General features: G+C 44.1%; 1 protein-coding gene across 1 annotated transcript in view; it reads left to right on the top strand.

The window, feature by feature from the left end:
* Window positions 1-17,434, top strand: part of LOC144807000 (serpin-like protein HMSD) — a 109,748-nt gene extending 92,314 nt beyond the window's left edge. The window contains exon 5 of the mRNA XM_078673057.1: window positions 17,277-17,434. Coding sequence (XP_078529183.1) covers window positions 17,277-17,434 — 158 coding nt within the window. The remainder of the gene's footprint in view (window positions 1-17,276) is intronic.
* The last annotated feature ends 450 nt before the right edge of the window (window positions 17,435-17,884 follow it).

The following is a 17,884-nucleotide window of genomic DNA, read 5'->3' as shown; positions in this document are numbered from 1 at the left end:
CTCACTAATCAACATGATGCACAGATTGTGAGTCTTCAGAATAAACTGGAATAAATGGAGAATCATCCAAGGAGGCAAAATCTGAGACTTTTTGGAATACCAGAAGGGTTAGACCCGAGGACATATGTAGTTAAATTGTTCCAGAAGGCTTTTCCGGATCTGTCAGACTGGGATTGGGACTCGCAGCTTCAAAGAGTCCATAGACTTCCTCTAACCCAAAGAAATAGAGCGCAAATTTCCTCGTCCCTTCGGGAATTTTTTACTGAGACGAGCAGTATCGTTAAAAGCTAGGCCTAATTCCCCTGTCATAACAGAGAATGTTACCTTCTTTGTTCGATCTGATACGATGGGAAAACGATGGAAGCTGCGCCAGTTTATAGATCCTTTTAAATCTCTAGGGGGACAGGTGTTCCTCCAGGAACCAGCTCGTCTTAAAGTAATTAAGGGTGGCCATATATATTTTTTCACAGATGATAGGGAAGCCGAGCAAGTACTCTTTAAGTTTAGCTGAAGAATATTCATGCTGCAGCAAGCTCTGTCGCTTACTTAAAAGGGAACTGGTATTTGGAAACTAGCCTATGAATCTCTAGCTAATGGGGATCTGCCCTGTATCATCCCTGAACTATGTCTTTTTGCTCCTTTTTTCTTTTTTTTTCTCTCTATTTTCTTCTCCTTTAAGCACTCTTTGTTTAGAATAAATCATAATCTATTGAAATCATCAGAGAAACTTTTTTTTTCTTCCTTGTCTTGTAATAGCTTAGGGTTGCATGGGGGGGGGGGGCTCCGATGCTGCTTCTCTGCAAGGCTGCCCAGACAGCGGCAGCAGGATATAGAGGGGTGTTTTCCCATAAGGGACAAGAGGGGGGGTGGAATGGGTTGGTGTAGGGGTGGTTGATTGTGGGAGGGGGGTAAAATTTTTTAAAATACCACAAGAATGAGATTTGTTGAATGTGACAATAGGGAAACAATAACATTTATGGTCAGAATGGAAAGGGACAGTAAATCAGCGAAATGTAACGACTGAGATGTTTAGCCTGGAACATTGCAGGCCTCAATAGTAGGAATAAGAGGTGACTAGTTCAGGAGGAGGTTAGAATGTATAACCCCCATCTAGTATTACTATCAGAGATCCATATCGCTCATAAAGACAGGAAGCTACTAGGGCAACTGGGTTATGATGTAATAGCTCGGCACTAAATGTTTCAGTCAGAGGGGTCGCCATTCTAAAACTGAAGCAATTTAGATTGAAGGTTGTTAAAAGCGCTCTGGATAAAGGTGGCAGATGGGCTATTGCTCAACTAGTATTGGAAAATTGTAAATATGTATCCTGTGTCATATATGGCTCAAATATTGATGATCCTTCTACTTTTGACCGGCTAAATATTGAACTGTTGGAATGGGAAGGAGAGCATATAATTATGGGAGATTTTAATTGTATAATGAATTATGAGTTAGATACCACCCGGCGGGGAGCTTTTCAACGGATGCGTAAGACAAGAGCTGCTATTCTAGAAGTAGGGCGCGTACACAATATAAAGATAAAGGATGCCTGGCGAATTACATATCCTAATGTGGCGGGATATACCCATTACTCTGCACCACATAAGCTATGGTCACATATAGATATGGATTGGGTCTCGGATAGGATTTTAGATACTAGTACCATAGAGATATGCCCAAGGGTCACTTAAGACCATAATCCAATTCTTCTTGTTTTCAATACTTCACAAAATAACCAGGGTCCAAGGCTATTTTCATTTCCTATGTATTTATTATTAGATTCAGAGTTCATATTGCAACTCAAGGAACACATCGTAGATTTTATCAAATTGAACCTTAACTCCACTTTATCCACTGTTGTTTGGGATGCCTGTAAGGCTAGTATAGGGGGGTTTGTGTAACATTTGTGTGGAGACAGAATTCAGAGTCTAGAAAAGTGACTATAACTATGGCCACTAATATACTGTCACTGGAAAAACAATTAGCAGAAGCCTTGTGTCAAGGTTCCCAAAATACTGTTGAAATGGGATATGTTATGTTATTTAAAATTTGTAAAGCGCGCGTACGCCCAAAAGCTTCTTGGCACTGAGGAGAGAGTAAAAACATAACAAGGAATACCAAAAAAAGAGTCGCTATTTCAAATAGGCCTGTGTAAAAAGAAAAGTCTTAAATGCCTTTCTAAAAGCAAGAAGGTCCCTGCTCTGTCGCAAAGTCAAAGGGAGGGAATTCCACAAGGAAGCAGCTAAAAAATGAAAACAGCTACCTCCCTGTCGTTTCTTCTTGAATCGGGGGACCTCAAGTAAATCTTTATGAGCTGATGTCAAACTTCGTGAGGGACTGTATCTCTCGATCAGTTGTCTAATAAACATTGGGCCCTTGCCCTCCAAGGCCTTAAAAATAATGCAGCCTACCTTGAATGTGGCTCTCTGTACCACGGGCAACCAGTGCAAGTTCTCTAATCCTGATCTAATTGATTCCCATTTAGGTACCTTGCAGATCAGTCTGGCAGCTTGGTTCTGCAGGTATTGCAGTCTTCTAAGTTGACCAATTGGTGAACCCAGATAGAGGCTGTTTGAGAAATCAATATGGGAGAGAACTAGAGCACTGACTACCTGAATTAAAGCCAAATCAGTGAGGAAGTGTGCAATTTTCCTGATCTTCCTCAGTTGAAAAAAACCAGAGGAAACCACCGTTCCAATTTGAGATTTCAAGGTCAGGTCCTCATTAATAGTCACTCCCAGGCTCTTTACTGTTTGGGATTTTTTTGGAGGAGAACCCATGTCGGACGGCCAGAAACGTGGGCTCCAACTGATCTCGCTCTTCCCAGGCAGGATCAGTTCGGTTTTCCCCGGATTTAATTTAAGATGATTTAAAGACATTCACCTTTGAATAAGAGACATGGTTGCCTGAAAATCCTCGGCCGCATTAGGTGAATTTAATGCAAAAACCAACTGCAGGTCGTCTGCATAATTATATACAGTAACCTTGTGCTCTCTTAAGGAGAACAAGAGAGGCCGCATATATAAATTAAATAATAAAGGGGACAAGGAAGATCCTTGAGGAACCCCACAAAGGGAATAATTTTTAGGGGCTGTGAAAGATCCCAGCCGAACAGACTGGGTGCGTTCTGATATAAAAGACTTAAGCCAGGCCAAGGCTGAGTTACGAAGACCGGCCTGTTCGACACGGTTGACCAGAATGGTATAGTCAACCGTGTCGAATGCTGCAGACAGATCCAAAAGCACCAAGGCCTGGTGTGAGTCCTTATCAGCATTAGACCTTAATGTATTCTGAACGGCCAGTATCACTGCCTCGGTGGAATGACCAGGCCGAAAGCCTGCCTGGTTAGGTTGTAAGTAACCAGAGTCTTCCACAAAATTTGAAAGGCTATTGGTGACATGAGCCTCCAAGATCTTAGATAAATAGGGTAGAAGTGATATTGGCCGATAGTTGGAAAGATCTGAAGAATCAATACCTGATTTTTTTGTAAGGGGAATCAATAAGGCCGGTTTGAAGCTGTTAGGGACTATCCCCGACATAAGAGAATTGTTGAGCAAAGGGATCATGCTGTCTGGAATTGCCCGACCAATTTCTCTCATTATTTGGGGGGGGGCAAACGTCCTCAGGAGATCCTGATTTGACTCTGATCAGTAGATCTAAAAAGGTTTTATTATCAATTAAAGGAAAAGAATGCAATGTTAAAGGATTAAAGAAAATATCATCCATAGGGGCGCAGACAGGAAGTTTGGATAAATTGTCCTTAATCAATAATATCTTTTCACAAAAAAAATCATTCAGCGAGTTGCAGAGTGTTTGTGAAGGAACTACCGGGGGAGAGGTTCTATCATCATTACACAGTTCAGTCACAATCCTGAAAATTTCTTTCGACTTATTAGTCGCATTTATAATTTTTGTAGAGAAATAATCAGTCTTGTGAGTATATAGTGTTTTCTGATAGGTTTTCCTAGTTGAGCAGTATGCAATCCTTGCTTGGGGGCAATAATTAGTTCGCCAGATTCTCTCTAGCTGCCTCACTTCTAGTTGTAATTTTTTTAACTCCGGCGTGAACCATTTATGTGCGTCCACGCCATGTGAATTTCAAAAGCGAGTAAGAGGAGCATAAAGAATGGCTAACTACTGCCATTAACATTTAAGCCTATAATCGGCTGTCTCCACATCGGAACTCTGTACAGGCAAAGTAGTTTTTAAAAAGTTTTAAAAAGCTGACATGTCCATGGAGGTCCATTTCGAATTGTATTGGTAGTTTGCAGCTTAAATTGAGGGGTTTTATCAACACAAAAGGAGAAACTAATGCTAAAGTGGTCAGACCAACTACAAGGTTTAATATCAATGGAATGTACGGGTAAATTCAGAGACCAGATTTGGTCGAGGCTATGGCCCTTCTGATGAGTTTTAGTATCGATATGTTGTATTAAATTAATGTCATTCAGAAGGTCCTTCATCTCAGCTGCTTGAGGGTCTAATGCTGTATTGTCAAACCAAAAGTTCAAATCCCCTATCAAAAGTAATTTAGAATTATTTGTAGCCAGTTGCTCGGCAAGAATGGAAGGAAATGTGGCCATAGTTTGAGGTGGGCGATATAATAAGACCACTACAAGTGTCCCATTAGCAGAATTTAGCAACTATATTCTCTACGTTCGGTAAGAGTAGAGAGGGAAGTTGTCTAAGTTGATATTTCTTATTGACAATGATGGCTGCTCCACCCCCAGCTTTACCTGCCGGACGAATTGCTGAGAGGATGTAATAGTCCGCAGGCAAAGCAGCTAAGATATCTGGTAGGGAATCCGGAGTGAGCCATGTTTCGGTTAGCAACAGCAAATCCGGTTTTATATCAGATAGCAGCAGGAATATATCCATCTGGTGTCTGATCATAGAGCGGGTATTTAAATAAATGCACCTAAAATTACAAGTTGTACTTGGTGTGGTTTCCAACACCGCGTATTTGGGGGCAGAATCGGCAACTAAATTGGCAGGATTGCTAATGCCAAGACGAGATGTTCGTTTCGTCGTGTTAAGAGGTACAGGGGGACACATCGTGGAAATAGGTCTTAACGCTTGTAACTCAGCGGATGTGTAAGTGTAGGGACCAACAGAATCCTTGGCCCCTGGCCCTGGACGCTCGCGGACGAGCGCAGACGAGCTTGACTCTAGCGCGACTCCGGCGCGCCTCCGTCGCGCCCGCTGCGCTCCCTCCAACACATCACGTTTTATGTGAGGGAGCCTCGAGCGACTGGACCGCTGCCACAGGTCCCAGTGCTCTCTGACTCCTCCCAATATGGCACCCGTTCTCACCACCAGGCCGGCACTAGGAGCCGCGGTAGGTGAGCCGCCCTCCACTCAATCGGCAACAAGCCGCGATGGAACGGGGCAGAGGGGCCGCTGGCAAAGGTGAGAAAGCAAGTGGCGCTAGTAATCAGCTGCCCTGCACGCGTTTGGATGCAAAAACGCTCGCCAGCGTTTTGAAATGCAATCGATGTTAAAATTACCGCTTTACCCACAGTAATCAATAAAAACAACAGTATTACAAAAATAAAGCAGAAATTAAGTTTTTAAAAGCGATTTAGTCAGGTCTGCCTTGTGCAGTATCTCTCATCAAATGGCGCCGGGATGCTGCCACCAACCCGGAATCCACCGAATATAAATTAGTGAATCTTAGGTCTGCTATGATAGACACTCTCGGAGAGAAAAGCAGTGTTTAACTACACAAATATCAACTGTCTCAATATGAGTGGTGATAAAATTTGAAAAATGTTGGCATATAAAGTCACTGATGATAAGGCCAAAACATTAATTAAAACAATAAAGGGACCTAACAACATTATTTATAACCAGCCTGCCCAGATAATGGAGCAATGTGTTAATTATTATTGAACTCTGTATACTCCAGAAAATCATCCTACCACGAATAGCATAAAAATGTATTTGGATACTAATGATCAACAGCAGAGAAATAGGACTTGGTCAATTAACTAACAACATCACTATGACCGAAATAAGACTTGCAATTGTTTCTCTGCCATCAGGCACGGCTGCTGGGGAGGACATGCTAACAGTTGAATTATACAAAATTTGTACTGATGAATTACTCCCCCCCCCCCCCCCCTCTTTTGTCAGGATATTAACTCAATTGGTCAGAGCGGAAAGGCTCCTAATTCATGGAACATCGCAAAGAGTTTTTTTTTCTAAAAAAGAATAAACCTGCTAATGTGTAGGTCATACAGACCCATCTCACTCATTAACACGGATGCAAAAGTGTTTGCTAAAGTCTTTGCCACACGATTGGCTCCTCTCATGCCAAAATTAGTTAATCCTCAAGAGCATGGATTTGTCATGGGCAGGGACACAACAGCCCATGTAAATATGGCTATAACCGCATTTGGTGTAGCAGAGATTGACTCCACCCCACTCGGTATGGTATTGCTGGACGCTGAAAAAGCTTTCAACCGAGTGGGGTGGGATTATCTGTGGGCCGTAATGACAACTTTCGGTTTTAAAGGCCAATATTTAAGGTGGATACAGGCTTTATATGGTTACTCAACTGCTAAAATCAGCTATGCTGGTATGACCTCTTCTAATTTTACAATATCTAGGGGCACTCTGCAAGGGTGCCCTTTGTCACCCTTGCAGTTTGGACTCAGTATGGAACCATTTATCAATGAACTACAGACTCCACCGCAAATCGTTCCTTTTCATTTCGGCCTTCATTCTTTAAAAATTACAGCTTACGCTGACTATGTCACCATATATTCTACAGATGTTATAGAAGCTCTACACGGGATAACTGAGGAAGCCAATAGTTTTGGGGCAATTTCTGGATCTAAATTAAACATAAATAAAACACCTATAATAGCGAAGTATAAACCCCAGGCTTCAGTACAAGGAATATGCCGGGCAGCTACATATCTGGGTGACAAAATTTCATCTAAAATAAGTGAAATAATCATACTCCATTATGAGGCTCTATTAAAATAAGTGTCCGTTATATTGAAAAAATGGCCCAAGGTCCCACTACGTATTGTCAGCCGAATTAATTTAATCAAAATGAAGGTATTGATAAAATTTCTTTATTTATTTAGGTCCATTCCACTACGTGTTTAATTATTCTTTTTTTTTTTTTTTTTTTTTTTAAACTAGATGGGATCTTTAGTGGCTTGATCTGGGGATACAAAAAAATCACGCCGATCAATTGCTTTACCCAAGCTTCCATTTAATAAAGGCGGGCTGAACTTTCCCGATTTCAGGCTATATTTTTTTGCAACTTTTTTTGGTCACCTCCGTAGCTTATTTAATCCAAACAATCAATACTACTTTTATCAGTTCATGATGGGTGCATACTCTAATCAGTTCTTAGCGAGAGTGAACGACCCTAATTATTTCAAAAGGGTAAAGTTTAAGTAAAATGACTGAAACCATGCGGTTTAAGTATATGCAAATCCGCGATTTTTTTAATACGCAAGCTGAATATGAGGGAAATTTCCGATTCAGATATCTTTAATTGCTTTTACTCAGTAAAGACTAAATCATCTATCCGTGAGGGCTACAAATGCCTTCATTCTTATAAGGCGGATCATTGTGTGAAACTTGCTATGAAGTGAAGCACAAAATTGGGTATTGACATAACTGCTGAAAAGATCTCTGCTTCTCTCTGTAGCATCAATAACCTAGTACAGCCCTCTAGCTTAAGGCTACAACAATATAAAACAATATGTCTTTTATATTATACACCAGAAAGAATTTCAAATTGGTCCCTAAATATCCCTATAAACAACCAGTCTAAATGCCCCAAATGTGATCTAATCGCGGCTGATCTAGAATATGCTTTTTTCATGCCAGCACTGACCGAGTTTTGGTCTGGAAAATGTTTTGAACCAAAAACTTGTTAGATTTTCTCCCTTTACTATAACAATGGTACTATTAGGTATACAACCGCTGAACAGCCCACAGAAAGACTTATTAACTATTTTACACTCGTGTGCTAGACTGACTATCGCCAGGGCATGGATTTCCCTGAAACCACCTCACAGCATGGAATGGTGGTCCCTGGTTAAAGAAACGTATACTATGCAGTCCGCATTAGCTAAAATGAGGAGTTAGATCACTGATGAAATTGGATAGAGTTTGGGGAACTTTTGTTTAAATAGCTCTGCTGTTCTACGAATGTAAATGCTAAAATTTTCTTTTGTCTCCTCTGATTTATGCTGCTTAATAACTTATTGTCCTTTTTCCACCTGGCTAAACTTTATATGTGAATTGATCTGCAATTATTTTACTTTTGTTTTTAATTTTTCTTTTGCTAAAATTTATTATGTAAATATTACAAATGTATTCTCGTGTTGTCAATAAATAGTTTTAAAAAGTCAGCACCCATTGCTCTCTGCAGTTGTGGGTCAGCAGTAGTCTGTTGTGGGGCAGGCCTTTTGTAGACCCAGTCCCCTAGGTGACTATCACCATGAACGCGTATCTCACGGGCTGGTGGTGGGGGTGCATCTTCAGGACATGACTGTTCAGGGTCTGTGGATACTCCTTCAACAGACCTTCACACAAACAATCTGGAGTTGTTGGCAGTTCAATTTACTCTGAAGGCCGCCTTCTGCCACATACATCACACAATGGTCCCGGTCATATTATGCAATTTGACTGCCATGTATTACCTGCGGCAACAGGTAGGTACACAGGTATCACCAGCTCTGTTAGCGCGAGGCATTTGGCATTGAGCAATCCACCACAGACTGCACCAGCTAGTGGAGTAGCTTTTGGGATCGGACAACAACTTTTCAGTCCTGTAAGCACAATGCTCCAACAAGTCTGCAAGTGGCAACTTCACCCCAAAGTCCTGCTCACCTGCTTCCAACATTGGGTGTTTTCCCAACATAGATCTGTTCGCAATTGCCTCCAGGTTTCCACACCCACAGTCAATGGGAAATGCACTATGGATGATCTGATCAGGGATATTTGCATACGCTTTTCTGCCTCTCTTGTGATTCGGATGTTTTGGCAAATCTGTCGCTGTCCTCCCAGCAGCTCCCACGTGGGCCAGGAAGCCATGGTTCACAACTCTCCTCAGGGTATCTGTAGTCCCTCACTAGAACCCTCTCAACAGGCTGAGTCTTCTCACTCACCACTAAGAAACAGAACCAGAGTCCCTGTCATTCAAGCCTTTATGGAAGGGCTTAAAAGGATTATCCCTCCCAGATTACCTCCAGTCTCATCCTGAAATCTTAGTGTAGTCCTCACTAGGCTCATAGGACCCCCTTTTGAGCCGGCTCAATCTTGTCCTCAAATTTTTTTCACAGAAGGTAGTGTTTCTAGTCGCTATTACTTCCTCAGGGGTGTGAAGTGAGCAATTTAAGTTCTCACAATGGAAGAGATGCTGACAGGTAGTCCTTGTAAATAACCCAGCCTTTCTACCGAAGCGGGTCTCTCCTTTACACCTCAAGCAGACAATTACACTCCCGGTTTTCTTTCCACAGCCAGACTCTGTAGTGGGGAGAGCCTTTCACACACGAAATTGAGGGCCCTCATGCACTACATTGATTGAACAAAATCATTTTGTAAAACACAGCAATTATTTGTTGAAACTGTAATGGGTGCAAGAGAAAGTTCTGGTGGTATGTTGTTGAGGTTTTGGAGGATGGCGGGGGAGTGGTTCTGTTTGTATCCTGCACAAGTGCTGGAGTAATGTAAGAATTTAGATTATTATTTGGGGTGGGTGACCATGTTCGGGTGGGCATTCAAAGGAACTGAATTAACCTGAACACAACCCCCTGGTAGCTATGGAAAAAGCTTACCATAGGGCAATGTGTAAAGTAATTATGCATTAGTAAAGTAATAATGCAAAACAATGAAACTCTCAAAATAAATTGAAAAAATAGAGTACGATTTAATAAACACAATGACACCAAAATGACAAATTCAATAGGGGGAACAGTTGATATTACTTTTCTTAGACAGAAACAAGCACCCAAAAGTGCCAAAGATAGTCAATGGTCGAGTAGACCAGAACCAGGCAGAATTTTATGATGACTGCAACACAGCAGGGGTTGGAAACACCAATCAGGTTTGCCCTTGTAAATTTTCTTACCTCCTAACCTAGTCTTTTAAGTCCAAACCAAACACCGGAGTACACTTCTAAAGACCTAAGTGGATGCACTTTGAGACTCCTAGGGTGTCAGACAGAGCCCAGCCGCAGGGTCCAGTCCTGGTCCACTTGTCACTGGTCAGCTGAGTACTTCCAGGGAAAGGTATCTTGCTGCTTGTATCCCTGTAGCTACAAAGGAGGTCAGCCATCTGACCCTTGGAGGCCACTTCCTTGTGCTGTGTACAAGAATGAGCAGGTACCATCCTTTAGCGCCCCTCTTGGGTCACACACCGCAGATCCAGTCCTTTTCTAATCTTCCAGACCTTCCTGATCCAGACCAGCAGTTCCAGAAAAGCTCCTGAAGTGGGTACCTGGAGGCGCCACATTGATGCCTGGAACTAGTAAGTGGGTGGAGGTGTCTCATGGCCCCTCCCTATTCAATGGGGTAAAGGTTCCTAGCCCCTGACCTGCCTATTTTTGCAGTAGTCGCTGTCTGCCTTAGCGAACAGGCTGAAAATGCAATGCCTCAGGGCAAAACCAAAATGCCCAAGGCCTTCAGCCACACTAAACTTCGCTGAGTGAGGAGTGTACTATAGTATTCTGAGGGCCCTTCCACATCCGACACTACAATTTAAATTGAGAAGGGCACTGTAACCACAGCACACCTAGAGGCAGAAATCTGGTAGGGCATATGCAGAGCCCTCAGCACCAAGACCGATAATACACAGAATTGTCTTGACATCCTGTTTTCCTTTCAAGTGTTACCCAAGCGTTACATAAGGCTCAACAAACCGGTCAAGCAGCTTTTCACACTGTGCTATCAAATGAAGTTCACGACCCCCACCCTGCATATCTGTTGAGCTCAGAAGATTCTTCTCTACCCACACAAGCCAGCCTATAGTTTGCTCCTGGGGTGCATTTTGCACCTCAAGTGACGCATATTCAAGGGTTGAGCACAGGCTGACAGCTGGCATTTTAATAACTATTAAAAATAATTGTTTAATTTTCTAGCTAGTCTCTTTGCTGAGATTTAATATCCTATATCATTTTTCTGAGGCAGCATTCCTACAGTGAAAATAGTTTTTTGGTGCTACTCGTTGTAAGGGCATGTTAACTTTACATTTCTACATGTCCTGCTTTTAAAAACCATGAAACCTGTGTTGTGAGCTGCAAGGCTTACATAGGAGTGAGTTGCTGATTAATATGCAAAACCCTTCCTTTTAAATGTCAAAAGGTTGAGTTTGACAGTTGTCACTGCAGCTTTACAGAATAGGCCTAATGCCATGTTTGCACTGCAACTGTAGTAAGTGGCACAATGTGCTACTGCCCACTAGTGGCATTTACTTTCCAGGCTTTGGGTAGGATTTCTACATTGTATACTACAGACTTATTGTCAAGTTACATATATCAATTAGGAGTTAGGCAATTTAACAATTTATAAATGGGGAGCAAAGGCACTCTACAGTTGGTTAGCAAATGCACAGAGTTCTAAAGCCAGCATAAATATAGGCTTTGGCGAAGTCTGGGGTGACAATACAAAAAAGGTGAATTTCCTAGAAATAGTCTTTCACAAAAGTACAATACTACAGGCAGTTACTAGATGTCTCTCTTGAGTGAGATATAAGCCTTTGCTCTACCAGGCCGCAATATCTTAGGCTGTTCCTAAAGGCCTCATAGGTGTCCACCACTTCTCCAATTCTTAAGCTAACACAGGAGACCCTTTTAAATGTCTCTTTTTATTGGTTTGTTGAATGGAACAATGGTTAAAATAAAAATAACTTAACTGCACTTTTGTTATGAGGATGGCAGATTGTATATAGCGTGTAGCTTTAACATTTAAAGTTCCAAAGTCACTCTTCCTCCTGTTATTATTTTTGCTTCCATTCAGAAAAAAATATGCAAATGCTGACTTCTGGAGGCAGTAGTCTTTATTGCGGTTCTAAAGAAGTGGGTGAAGACACCCTCATGTTTATAGTGCAACAAGGCAATTGTATCTTGAAAGTATCTATCTGTTCGAGGCATGTGGGCTGCTAAATTCATATCTTGTGCATAGCTCGCCGCCTAGTGTTGGATCCGGATGATTGCACTTTGTTGTCCTGAAGATTCTTCGAAGTATCACGAGATAGGTGACTCCTCCCCTGGACTACAGTGCGCATGGGCATCTGCTCCATCCTCAGATTGTTTTTTTTCCGCCATTGGGTTCGGATGTTATTCCTTTACTCCAACTTTGGAAACCGAAACTAACTACTTTAAAGGCCAAAAGGCCTTCGACTTTGACGGTATTGTTCTCGTTCGGTACTTCTTGACTCGACCAACCTTTCCATCCTAATCCGGTCAAGGGTCTGCTGTCGATGGAAAGGAGCCCGTTCAAAAGGTGCCCACAATGCCACTCCAAATTCGCGTATACTGACAAGCATACAGTATGCAACAAGTGCTTATCACCAGAGCACAACAAACAGAATTGCCCAGTGTGTGCCCAATTCCGATCGAAGAAGACCATCCGGATTCGACGGGCCGCTAGGCAAGAGATGCAGCGGTCAGCACCGGAACCGGAGAACAACTTCGATGATTAACACGACCTCCCAGAAGCAGCGGACTCGGACCTAGAGATCGTCCCCATCGAGGACCAGTCGGACTCCGACGACGAGATCCCACCGGGGAGTACACAGCCCCAAACGCCGCTTATCCCGAAACCGAAGGCTCCGGTCGAAGCTTCGCCTAAAGGCCTTAGCAGAGATCGAAAAACCCCTTCAGAAGACCAAATCAAAGCCTTCCGATAGCCCAGGACCAAGTAACATTCCCCCCCAAGAAGGTTGTCGTACCGAAGGTCGATGACCCAAAAAAGGCCAACAAGCCAAAAGTCGTCGAACCGAAGAAGGCCGTTGAGCCAAAGCTTGTCGAACAAAAGGTCGACCAGCCAAAGGGCATCGAGCCGAAGAAGGGGGTCGAACCTAAACAGGTCATCGATCCGAAAACCGCACCCGATCCTAAAGAGTGCAAATAAACCAAAGCCAGTCGAAACTAAAAAAGGCATCGACTCGACCAAAGACACTGACCCTAAAAAAGGCGTCGAGCACAAAGAGGATCGACCCGAAAAAGGTCGTCGACCCAAATAAAGTCGCCGAACCAAAAAAGACTGCCAAACCAATAAAAGACGTCGAACCAAAAAAGGTTACCGACCCCAAACCGACAGTCGAGCCGAAAAAGACTCCAGAACCAAAGGCCCTCGAGCCAAAAGGTCACAAGCAAGCCAGTAAGCCAAAAACCTCGGCGCCAAAGCCACGGACAGTGGAAGAGGAACTCTTCCATCCTGATCCAGAATCAGAGGACCAATCAAAACTGTATATAAACCCTGAAACCAGCAAAGTTACCATCTATTACCGGACAATGAGACCATTGGACACTGACTCTACTTGCCCTGTACCACCAAAGAAAAAGGACTTCAGGACATCTCCCTCTAGGCCTTTTACTCCTCCTCCTCCTTTCTATCCTAATATGCCTTTTGTGCCCTGCTCTCCTACACACATGATACAATGATGAGGATAACATGGGGGAAGATCCTCAGGAAGATTTTAATGACCCATAGGATCCACAGGCTCTGGATGACACATCGGATGATCAAAATGATCCATATGGCACACAACCCATCCCTGACACCTCGCCATACCATACTAAGCCATCGCCTACTGACGACACCATTGGGTTTAACCAACTGCTAGATAGGGCAGCAAAATACCACAAGGTCGACCTGCACACTGACCCAATAGAAGATTTTCTATTTGACACTTTTCCAACCTCCAAGAAAAATGTCAAGACTCTTCCTATGCTAAAAGGGGTACTAAAACACGCGCCAGACATATTCAATGATCCAGCCAGGGCACAAAGAGTCTAAAATATAGGAGGCCTCAGGCAAAAGAGTGGCATCACAAGCTTTTAACTCATGGAGGATCGCAAACACACAGGTTCTCCTAGCTCGCTATGATAGAGCGCACGACGACCAGCTTGAAGGTTTACTGCAACACCTGCCAGAACCTTTCAAAGCTCAGGCTAGCGACCTCATACAAGAAGGCAAATTTATAACTAATGCTTCCATTAAATGTGCACTCGACACAGCCGACCCAGCAGCCAGGTCAGTTGACACTAGTGTGTTACTCCGCAGACACGCGTGGCTACGCATCTCTGGTTTTAAGAACGAGGTGCAACCCACCATCCTTAACCAACCAGTTAATCATGACTTCCTGTTTGGTCCTGCAGTAGATACCATTTTAGACAAATTTAATGAAGAAAGATACTGAAACTGCAAAATCTATGAGCGCGCTGCAGTTTCAACAACATAGAGGTTCCTTTCGTCGGTCCTCCTACAGAGGCGCCGCAAGAGGCAACACTTCAGACTTCCTCTGCATACCAAAGCAACACCCAAAGCTCCTTCAATAAGGGCTCCAACAGGGGAGGTCACAGGGGCAATAATAAGGGCAGAGGACGAGGCGGCAATAACAGCAGAGCCTCCACTGCCACCAAACAGTGACTTCATCACACTCCCTCCAGACCATTTAATACCAGTCAGAGGCAGAGTCAAACAGTTCCTACCAGTCTGGAATGCAATTACCACAGACAGGTGGGTGAGACAAATTAGCCAGTATGGTTATTGCCTGGAACTCACTTCTACTCCACCCAACATACCTCCCAGACAACGTCCTGTGTCCAAAGAACTCATCACCCTGCTACAACAAGAGGTCAAATCCATGCTAGAAAAGGGAGCCATAGAACCAGTCCCTTTTCAACACCAAGGAACAGGAGTATACTCTCTATACTTCCTTATTCCCAAAAAGGACCGGTCCCTCAGACCAATATTGGACCTCAGGCCTCTAAATCAATACATACTCTGAGCACTTCCATATGATCACTCTGCAACAAGTACTCCAATTACTCAAGCAAGGCGACTTCCTAGCAACATTAGACCTCAAGGACGCATATTTTCACATACCTATACATCCAGCTCACAGGAAATACCTCAGGTTCACAATAGAAGGTCAACATTATCAGTTCAAGGTTCTCCCCTTGGGGTAACCACAGCCCCAAGAGATTTCACAAAATGTTTAGGGGTAGTAGCTGTACACCTCAGACGGCAACACATCCACGTGTTTCCATACCTGGACGATTGGCTCATAAAAGGCAAACTCGTACGAGCAGTGTGCAAGCCATACTTCTCAAACACTCCAACCGCTACACAGCCTGGGTTTTTCGATGAACTACCCAAAATCACATCTACAACCCTCCCACATACAACAATATCTGGGGGCTACAATAAATACCTCTCTAGCAAAGGCATATCCAAATCAATCAAGGATAGTCAACATGCAGAATCTCATTCAGAAATTTCAGCCACAACACTCTGCCAGCTCGAGTATTCATGCAACTCATAGGCATGATGGCCTCCTGTATATTCATTGTCCCCCATGCCAGACTTCAAATGCGTCCACTACAGGAATGCCTAGCACGGCAGTGGAACCAAGCTCAGGGACAACTAAAAAAAACCTAGTGTTGGTGGACAGTCGCGCTTACAACTTTCTGCAGTGGTGGAATCCACAAAACCTTTCCAAGGCGCGACTGTTCCAGGAGCCAGTTCCACAAGTAGTACTAACAGCGGACGCATCACTGACAGTTTGGGGAGCCCATTTACTACAATACACAGTCCAAGGGCTCTGGACAATCAAACAAAGGAGACTGCATATCAACCAACTAGAGTTGATAGCAATATTTCTGGCACTAAAAGCATTCCAAAAGTACCTGTACAACAAGGCTGTGTTGATCCGGACGGACAACATGACAGCCATGTACTATATTCAGATACAAGGAGGGACACACTCTCTACAACTGTCCCACTTAGCACAGAACATATGGAAGTGGGCAATTCCCTAAAACATTTTTCTCCTAGCAGAACAACTGCCAGGAAAAGACAATCAAGTAGCGGATCTGCTAAGCAGACAGTCAACAGCTACACAAATGGGAGATTCACCCTCAAGTTCTACAACCATTCTTCCAAAAATGGGGGCAGCCAGATATCTATCTGTTTGCCACAAACGAAAACTCAAAATGCCAGTACTTTGCCGCCAGGTTCCCACATCTGTTGTCGCAGGGGAATGCGATATGGATGTACTAGTCAGGCAGACTTGCGTACGCTTTTCCAACAGCTCCACTGATTCCGCTAGTGGCACACAAACTACGTCAGCAGACACTCACAATGATCCTGGTTGCTCCCACATGGGCGAGACAACCATGGTACACAACGTTCCTGGAACTCTCAGTAGTTCCCCACCAAAGACTATGCCTCTCGCCCCATCTTTTAAATAGGAACCATGGAGAAATCAGGCACCCAGATCCCAATCAGACGAACCTAGCGATCTGGCTCCTGAGGTCTTAGAGTTCGGATACCTTAACTTACCTCCTGATTGCATGAACATTATCGAGGAGGCAAGACGGCCAACTACTAGAGCATGCTATGCAGCTAAATGAAAACGATTTGTAATTTACTGCAACAATAACCAAATCAATCCATTAGATGCTTCCATCCAAAACATTATCTGTTACCTCTTCAACCTTTAAAGATGCAATCTAGCATACTCTTCTTTAAGACTACATGTTCGAGGCATGTGGGCTGCTGAATTCATAGCTATAGCATACATCGCCGCCTTGTGTTGGGTCCGGATGATTGCACATTGTTGTCCTGGAAGAGTCTTCGAAGTATCACGAGATAGGTGGCTCCTCCCCTGGACTACAGTGCGCATGGGCATCGACTCCATCCCCAGATTGTTTTTTTCCGCCATTGGGTTCGGATGCATATTTGATCACTCAAGATCGGAATCGCTAAACATTTACTTAAGGCCCGAAGGCCTTTTACCTTACCGTCGATATTGTTGCGTTCGGTACCCAGCTCTGTTCCAGCTCAGTTCCCGAGTCTGACACCCAGAGGAGTCGCGTGACTCTTCATGCTCGAGGCCCAGTCAACGCAACCAGACTTTTTCGACGCTACATCATGGAACGGAGCCCGTTCAAAAAGTGCCACGTGTGCAACTCTCGATATCCCCTTATCGACGTCCACCCGGTGTGCAACAAGTGCCTGTCACCGGACCACGATGAAGCCAACTGTATGACTTGTTCCCGTTTTCGATCGAAGAAGACGATTCGACTTCGGCGCGCCAGGAGGCTCAGCAGACGGCCCCTGATCCGGTGAACATTTTCGATACCGAGGGAGAAGAGGCAGACAAGCAGGACGATCCAGAACCGGTTTCGTATCCGGCGGAGGAGATCGACCCCAACTACGACGCAGACGTATAGATGCTTGATGCAGAAAACGGCGTCGACGAGGTAGGAGACGACCATGAGGCCACGGAATATAGCTCAGGTGAAGAGCTATGCCCCGTTAGAACAATATCCAAGGCTCAGGTCGAGGGATCGCCACATGGCCTTACCCACCTAGATCCACGGTCTCGCCTCCGGGCCCGGCTATGGACACTCCGGCGGAGCCGCCATTGGTCAAAACAAAACCGAAAGTGAAAGCTTCGGCCTCGACCAAACCGAAAGTGATAGAGATGCCCTCGAAACAGAAGACTCCTGTCGCTCTGGTCGCCTCCTCGTCTTCGGACATGTCGGGGCAACCAAAGCCGAAGGTGGTTGTCGAGCCGGTGAAGTCGCTCAAGGGCGCCGAGCCAAAGTCGCTCAAGGACGCCGAGCCGAAGTCGCTCAAGGGCGTCGTGCCGAAGACTGGGCATCAAAACAAATTGCCAA

The sequence above is a fragment of the Lissotriton helveticus genome, unplaced genomic scaffold (assembly GCF_964261635.1).
Source record: "Lissotriton helveticus unplaced genomic scaffold, aLisHel1.1 SCAFFOLD_761, whole genome shotgun sequence".
Classification (NCBI taxonomy): Eukaryota; Metazoa; Chordata; class Amphibia; order Caudata; family Salamandridae; genus Lissotriton; species Lissotriton helveticus.
The sequence above is the reverse complement of the archived record's forward strand: the minus strand, read 5'-3'. Positions and strand labels throughout refer to the sequence as shown.